An 8,482-nucleotide genomic window follows, 5' to 3' on the forward strand; every position below is an offset into this window, starting at 1 on the left:
AGCCTTATGTTGCTGATGTCCTCATGGGCAATTTCACAGGTGCTATGAAAAGAATGCTCACCATGGACTAATATTTGTATAATATTCTCAAAGTAATCATTCTCTTTCATCACACAGTATGTCTGTTTTGTTGCAGGAGGTGAACGCCTTAGAATGTGAGATTCAGCTGTTGAAGACTCTCCGCCATGACAGGATAGTGCAGTACTATGGGTGCTTGCGGGATCCTGAGGAGAAGAAATTGTCTATCTTTGTTGAATACATGCCAGGGGTAAGTGCAGTTCCTGCTAAAGATTATCCTGAGCAACAGAGAACAGATTTAGACTGCCCTGGAGTTTGGTGAAATTTGGATCCGGAATTAAGCTGTTCAGCTGAGTTCTATATCTAATGAGCCAAACCAAAACAGTGGATGCATTCCTAAGGCTGGGAAAAGCTTAGGTTGTGAGTCAGATGCCATGGTGAAGCCACACAACATGGCACTGGGTGAAATCAAAAGCCTTGAAGGCAGGTTTTAGGTTTGAATCCTGGAGCAGGGTGTGTTCCCAGTCTGGAATCTGAACTTGGTGAATGTAGGACATGATCCAGATCTGGCTCCAAACACTGTGGCTTGAGCCTATCCTTAAGTATTTATTGCAAATCCCTGCAGGAAAAGCTAATAGTACAACTGTCCACCCACAGCTGTCACCAATTATTTATGGCTTTCAGCACGTGTGTATTAAAAACAGTATTACTCACTTGTAAGTCTCCTGTTCAGGACAGAAATTTTTGTTGGTAGCATTATCCTCTCATGCAGGAGTGGCTTCAACTTGTGACTTTGCTGATATAGGATGAAATAGCCCTAGGGAAAAAGATCAGAAAGCTTAGAGGGAGTCTAAACAGGGGTTGGAGTATGTGCAGATTAGCTGAACATTTTTTTCTCTGTTTGTGAGCATGTGAATGATATCAGCCATTTAGACAAAGTCATTGGTTGGTATAAATCAGCATAACACTATTTACATTGCCGGAGGATCTGTTCTCCTAAGTCCCGCCTGTTCAGCTGGATTAATTCCCCAGAGCATGGGAGAATAAACCCTTGTTTATACAAAGATTTGTAAGGTCAGAAGGGACTATTAAGTCATCTGGTCACAAATAATTTTGGTCATTAGTAAATGTGCTAGAAACTCCCCTAATGCATCTTGCACGTGAGTAGTCAGGTGGACTTCCACACGTTTGAGTCTCTTCCACGCCCTGTCCTCCCTGTCTCCCCATGGGCAGGTATCTCACTTTCAGACCTTACCGTGAGGCATGGACCCAGAGGAGTAAACCCCGGGAGTTTCAGCAGTCCCTTTGCTGCTTATTCTGCAGTGTGCCAATGTTTGTTAGCAGCCAGGAAACCAACATTTGATGCTGGGGCAGTGTCCAGCAGGGCTGGAAGTTGAGTGTTTGTTTTTTTTAGTGATAAACCAGAACTCTGACCAAATACAGATTGACTTTCGTGCTGCAACAACGGCTCATTTCAAAAAAGCAGCTCAGGGATTTGGGTTCCAAGGCCAGTGGAAGTGAATGAGTTCCCAAACCTGCAGGACCATAGCTCTGCAATGCTGGGTCTGGCCAAACTTCTGATTTATCACAGCCAGCTTGGCAAAAGCTTCATGGGGCTAAGCTTGGGTGCACCATTAGCCTGGCGTTCCTATGATTGTCCCCATTAAATAGTTGACTCTGTATTTTCTGTCCTGCCCTGCCCATAAACAAGTTTTTTGAATTTATGCTTAGAAAACAGAACAGTCTATTTGACCACAAGCCTTGAAAACCCCGTTTCCCCTTCTTGTTTGATGTCCCCGAAGCAGCATGAGGGAGGCCAGGATAAGAAAGCTTGTTTGGTTGTGGGTGAGGGAACACACCCTGCATACAAGTTGCACAAGGGGGTAATTTCAGAGCATCTCAGGTTACTTCAGCAGCAGTGTGAAAGGGAGAGACCCATCCACAGGATCACCACTAGCCTCAAAAGAAGGCCGAAACAGTAGCTGGGCAGAGCAGCAGCAGAGGTGGGTGGATGTGGAAAAGCTGATGAAGTTTGATTGACTGACTTGGAGCAGAGCAGCCCACTGTTTCCAGAACCGAAGGACTATGGCAATCTTGGATCAACCCCAGAGCTGCAGGACAGGCAGACACAGGATGAGTTTCCCCTCCTGCTTTCCAGATAACCTGAATACTGGAGGGAGAGCTGGGTGTGTCCTCTCTGACTGAACCCAAAGTCTACCTCTGGTTCATTCTGATTGGACAGAAAATATAGCTAAAACCAAGGGGGTTTACCTCTTGCAGATGATAGGTGTCTGCACCCCTGCTTTCTTTCCTCTTTGATCAATAAAATCAAACCAGTCGGAGCCTGTATGCCTGTGTCAGAAATTCAAGTACTTGCAAATTGTCTACCCTGGGTGGTCTTGCTGAAGCAGTCCCATGTGGGGCTGATCATGTCCCTCATGAGTCTGTCTGCCTCATGGCAGTGTGTACTCCTAGTTGTGAGAAGCTGTGGGGGCAAGCTTCATAGAAGACTGACTTACCAGCTTGAAGAACTAGTCAAGTTGATCCTCTCACTTGAGTTGTAACTCCTGATTAGTTTGGTTCTTCTCCATGAGCTATTGGTGACATCCGGCCACTAGAGGGGAAAAAAGATCTGTCATGTTGGCAGAAGGTAGCTCTGGTCATACCTTTTTCTCCACTGAGATTTGGGACCTCTTTGCTCCATTAAGCACTTAGTGGATTTTTATCTTGCTGTTTCTACAGAAGAGTGTGTGTGGGGGGGTTTGAGCTGGAAGATAGAGTAGTCAGGAAAGTTTAAAAAGCCACTGTGACATGATGGTTCTGCTGGTCCTTGTAGTTGATGTGTGTTGTTTCTTTGCAACAGGGCTCAATAAAGGACCAGTTAAAGGCTTATGGTGCTCTGACCGAGAACGTCACACGGAAGTACACCAGACAGATCCTGCAGGGAGTCTTCTACTTACACAGCAATATGATTGTCCACAGAGACATTAAAGGTGAGTAGATAACACAGAGAGGCTTCTTGCTTGTTCGGATTTGTTCAACCCAACCTCTCCCTGCCCCAGTATAAATCACTGCGCAAAACACAGTGCTGGGATCTGGTATTTAAAGTATTTTTACCTCTGGCCTTCACCAACTTGAACTATGAGAATCTTGAACAAGCAGCTGAAACCAAAATCTTGTGCTGTCTTAGTGCTTGGGAAGCCCAGATTAAGTACTCTTGAGAGGGATTATTGTTAACTGCCCTTACACATCTAAAAACCTGGTGTAACACACCCAAGAATTGAGAGGACCTGGCACTGAGAGATCTGAGGCTCTGTTCTGCTCTCTGTGGGTGGGGAGGATGATCTGTTGTCTCCTGTTCATTGCTCACTCTTGGGAAACCTGCTGAGTGAGGAGATGCTGGTGGGAGTAAACCCTCTTGGAGAGCAGCTCCTTTAGGAGAGAATGGTTTTACATAATGCCAAATCCAGCCCCACCAAGGCCTTTGGACTCCCTCATGTTCGCCTCTTTGCCTGTGTCCTTCCTGCTTTCCTCACTGTAGCCACTTCAATTCAAGTTGCTGCTTTATCTCCTGGGGTTTTTGGTTTTGCTTTTCACCCCAGGTGCCAATATTTTGAGAGATTCTGCTGGAAATGTGAAACTTGGAGATTTTGGGGCCAGCAAACGCATCCAGACTATCTGCATGTCTGGGACGGGGATTAAATCTGTCACGGGAACACCATACTGGATGAGCCCAGAGGTTATCAGTGGAGAAGGCTACGGAAGGAAAGCTGATGTGTGGTAAGGAATACAGTAAAAACCCCACTGCTGCTGACTAAATCAAACAATCCTCTTGGGAAGTTGTAATGGGAGCAACAGGTCTAGCTAGTAGATAGAAGACAAAGTAGCGCCAAGAATGGAAATAGAAGCTGAATGTTAAAATCAACTATGCAGATACCCAGAGGGAGCATGTTGCACCTGAAGGTCCCAAAACAGGAGCACTCAGAATTACAGCTTGCTTTTGGAAGTTCTCATTGTGTGTGAGAGTTATGTGCAGCTCAACCCCGTAGCTTCTCTTTAATTCTGGAAAGCAGGTTGATAGCAAAGTTTGCTAAAACAGCTGCTGAATTTTGGTGGCTGTGATTTTAGGTTAGCTAAGCCCGGCTCAGGGGGATCTTGTGCAGCCTCTCAAAATCTGCTGTGGTCTGTCTTCATGTGGCTCAGGCACAAAGACAACCAAAATCATTGGCTGCTTGTGAATATTTTGATTTGTGGAGGATGTCAGCTGGAGCCTGAAAGAGTTGGGAAAACGCTACTAGTCCTCTCAGTAAATGAGGAGAAAACACTGTCTTCACAGTGTGCTTTCTGTTGGGTGCCCAAGCAAGTAGGGTCAACAAAAACTAGTCCCTCCAACAGAACCCTGCTCTGGCTGATGGAAGGGAAATGTGGTTCAATTTACTAGGAGCATCTATGAATGGAGGTGGCAGAGAGGGTCCCTGCTGAGACAAGGACTCCTCAGCAAGCACAGAGAAACCTCTCAGGCTCTTTGCTGCTCATCTGACTTGCTCCTCCTCAGATGCACATTGGAGATGAAGTTGGATGTAGGCAAACATGTTTCATTCTGGCTCAGCTTCCTGGGGAACTATGTGCTATTGCTGAAACTGTGGTGTCTAAACTTGTACCTGTGTTTCCCTTCAGGGAATGCTCCAATAAGGTCTCTCACACTTTTATGAAACTTAATATCTGCCAGCTGACGTAGGCGGAAAAGTCACCAGCTTTAGGGCAAGGCTTGCAAGTTCACTTCCACTAGTGGGAGTGGAGAGCCCAGTGCCAAGGACCTGTGTAAACAGCTTCAGGGGGCCATGTGTACCAGAGACGTGTGCCCATCTCTGATGAGGGTTTGCTCCCTGCACGGTCGTTTCAGGCAGGCACAATCCTAGAGTCGATTAGACTTCAACTGCACAGCCACCACCCCAGTCCCTTACCCGCTGTCATACCCCTGTGTGTTTGGCATTGTTGCAGGAGTGTGGCCTGCACTGTGGTGGAGATGTTAACAGAGAAGCCGCCGTGGGCAGAGTTTGAAGCCATGGCAGCTATTTTTAAAATCGCCACCCAGCCGACCAACCCCCAGCTCCCTGACGGCGTCTCGAATTCCTGCCGCAACTTCCTCAAGCAGATCTTCGTGGAGGAGAAGCGGAGGCCGACGGCTGAGGATCTGCTGAGGCATCCTTTCGTCAACTGTGGGCTCTGAGCCCCTGGCAGTGGGGATGGGGAAACGCCGGTGGGAGGGGGGTGGCTGCCAGACCCGTGGCCTTTTGCGCTCTGCAGTTCAGACCTCTGCCCTGGGCTGTCCTGGCAGTGGCCCCCGCAGGTCCCTTCTTGCTCATTGCTGGCTCGGCACCCGCCGCATTGTTGGATTTCCAAGCTGCGCTCAGGACTGTTGGCACAGGGAATTCAGGGCAAGGGATTTCCTGGACTGTGCGGGTGCTAGCCTTGGACCAAGTAACCTCCTTGCTGCCAGCGATACTGGGGTCGTCCCACTTACTGTGTTACTTATCTCTTGGGAAAAGCGCAGCAAATGGGATCTGTCCTCCCCACAGTACGACAGTGATGCTGGCAGCATCCCTGGGACCAGTGGAGGAATAAGATGCTCAGTGGTGATCACCACCTTTTGCAGAGGAACAGACAAGGGCTTCAGCCAAGCCAGAGGAGATGATCCTCAGACCACAGAGTCGGGGGGACCCAGGCGTCCCTGTTCACAAGGGGACTGAACCCTCCTGGAAGTCATGGGACCAGCCAGCGTCTCCAGCGGGGCAGCATTTAATACTGTTCTGTGCCTTAAGCGGTTACAATCAAGGAGTGATACTCGACTCAGCACAAAGCATGGAGTCGGGTGTGATGATGCAGCAGCCGTGTTGACTTTGCCTTTGTGCATGTGCGTGTGTGCGTGTGCATGTGTGTGTGAGCAAGTCCTGGAAGAAGGGGTCTTTTTGGGGTGTAGGAGGTCTCTGCGGGGTACACCCATGGATGGGTACCTGAGACCTCTGACATGGGCTGTATGGAGGGAAGTTTAAATGCTGTCCATGCCTGCAGTGGGCAGGGCTGAGCACCAGCCAGTTCATGCTAGGAACCATCAGGGTTGAGGTGGGATCTTGGCGAGGGCAGCTCTCTGCTCATGGCCACAGCCCTGCTAACCCATGCCTGTGCTGCTATGCTGGCACTGGAGGGACACCAACGTGTTTTGGAAGCGGAGCTTCAGGAAGAGCCCAGTGAGTCCCTGTAAAACCCACACGGGTGCCTAAAATTAGGCAGAGGGGACTGACGCCTGCAGATCTGGGCTGATGAAGGCTGAGTGCATTCTCCTCCATGCCTTGTGGGACCAGCCCCGGGTGCAAGGAAGGGGGACATCACCTGTACGGTGGTGCCCAAGGGAGCATCTGCAGGACTATGAAGCCTCAGACCAGGAGAGCAGAGCTGTGTCAGTCGAGGGCAGCTGGAGGCAGATTTCTTCCCACAGTATATTTCAAGCTGTAGGAGGAAATGGGCCAGATGAAAGCCAAACTGGGCTACAGCCTCTTTGACCAGCGCTACCCTGCTGGAAAACCTGGGCACGGAGCATGCACCGAATCCCTGGAAGGTAATGAATTAATCAGATCTTGGTTATTTTGGACAAATTTGCACCATCTCACCAGCCTCTTCCCTGCTGCATTAGCTATTTCTACCTGGCTCAGCAAAGACTTTAAATAAGCAGTTACTCGGAGGTTGCTATGTTCAGGCCAGTGTGTCAAACACCAGTTTATTTTAATATTTTTAATTGAAAGTAAAAAACGTTGCTTGGACTGAAGAGGAAATTGAAAAATTGGTTGTTTGTGTGACTACACACATCCTCAAATTCTGTCACGTGGAAGAGATCAAGACTTTGCACTGCTGGTGTGGTGGTAAGACCATTTCCTCGTCCACAGCTCTGAAAGAGAAGCAAAAATTGGAGTTATTTTGGTTTAAAAAAACCCCAAACTGGTAGTGTCAGGGCAACACTATTCACTAGAAACTTGCCTGCAAAGCTGAAGAAGCCAGTTATTATCCAGGCTGGGCTCCAGTGAAGCTCCGGGGCTGTGATGGGGCCCACAGCAGTGATGGGCAGCTTTTCTTGGGCAGGGGGCCTGAAGTCATCTCCTTTCTCCAAGGGTGAATGAAGAATTTTATTCTGTGAATAGGACCAAATCCATCAGTCTGTTTAGTCATATGGGATGGATGGGAAAAATACAAGAAAAAAAATCAGTGTTGGCTGGGAAGGGTTGTGTCAGAAGAGAGAAACAAAGTGTGTTTTTACCAAAGCTAAAAAAAAAAAAAAAAAAAAAAAAAAAAAAAAAAAAAAAAGCTATTTTCTCCTCTTTCATTGAATCTGTTTGGTTTTTCTTTTCTCAGCCCTTCAGTGATGGGTGAGTGTTTTCCTTCTTTCCAAAGCCTTGAGAGCGAATCAGGATTTCTGGTCCCCCTGGGCTGGGGCTGCCCCAACACACTCCCAGGGCCCTCAAACCACCCAGATCCTCCCGTGGATGGATGCAGCTTGATTGGTGTGTGTGTGTGTGTGTGTATGTGTGTGTGTACACGTGTGTGTGTGCGTGTGCAACTCGCTCCTCAGGTGCCTTTGCCTTTTTATTTTTTAAAACCCTTGCAGTGTTCTGATGTACAGAATGAAACTAGGAAAAGAGAATGTAATATTATGCCATGTGAAGTTGTTTTCTGTTTGTTGTTGTTGTTGTTGGGTTTTTTTTTAATTTTATTTTGCCTGTATTGGGCCTAGTGGCTTTCCCTGTGCACCGCATCATCATGTATCCATCCAGAAATTACTTTCTCGGGTGTGTGTGGGGGGGTTGTGGGCTGGAGTGGGACATAGCCTGTCCCCCTGCACACCAGTATAGTCTCTTCCCAGTAGGACAGATCCCAGCAGGCAGCAGCTGTGCGAGGAGCGGTGACGGGCACACGGTGCCTCCTGGCCTGACCTCCCCGGGTGGCAGCGGGGCCGGGGTGGGTGACAAGGCAGGGATGGAGCTGATGGTTCGGGTGATTCACTCGAAATAATGAATCTGTGCAGTTCTCAGACCCTGCAGCCCTGCGTGTCCCTTTGCCCTGGTGTCCCACTTTGTTCAAATGCTCCAAACGCACAGGGTTTATATTTTTAAAAATTTATTTCATTTTAATTCCTTTTTTTTTTTAAATTTCCTTTGTTTTTCTTTTTTTTAAATTTTTCTTTATTTCTTCATTCCTCCTCTTACCCCCCGTCTTTTCGCCCGCTCCTTTCTCTTTTTTTCGTTTTTCTTGTTTACGTTTCTGGTTTAATTTTTATTTTCCTCTATCGAATGATTCTGTGCTTGTTTTAGTATTCATTTATTAGCCGTTGGGGGGGTGTTACTTTGTTCCCCCTCTCGCCTCTGCTGCTGCCGCTGCGGAGCCGCGGCCCGACGGAGGCGGCGGGCGGGGACAG

The 8,482-nt window shown here is 48.1% G+C and overlaps 1 protein-coding gene across 2 annotated transcripts in view; it reads left to right on the forward strand.

Annotated features, from left to right (window-relative positions):
• Positions 1 to 7,331, forward strand: part of LOC113477214 (mitogen-activated protein kinase kinase kinase 3-like) — a 60,430-nt gene extending 53,099 nt beyond the window's left edge. For both annotated transcript variants that reach the window (XM_026843418.1, XM_026843419.1), the window contains 4 exons: positions 137 to 268; positions 2,882 to 3,011; positions 3,621 to 3,798; positions 5,020 to 7,331. In XM_026843418.1, coding sequence (XP_026699219.1) covers positions 137 to 268; positions 2,882 to 3,011; positions 3,621 to 3,798; positions 5,020 to 5,248 — 669 coding nt within the window. In that variant the 3' untranslated portion in view covers positions 5,249 to 7,331. The remainder of the gene's footprint in view (positions 1 to 136; positions 269 to 2,881; positions 3,012 to 3,620; positions 3,799 to 5,019) is intronic.
• The last annotated feature ends 1,151 nt before the right edge of the window (positions 7,332 to 8,482 follow it).

The sequence above is a fragment of the Athene cunicularia genome (genome assembly GCF_003259725.1).
Source record: "Athene cunicularia isolate RWA chromosome 2 unlocalized genomic scaffold, athCun1 chr2_part1, whole genome shotgun sequence".
Classification (NCBI taxonomy): Eukaryota; Metazoa; Chordata; class Aves; order Strigiformes; family Strigidae; genus Athene; species Athene cunicularia.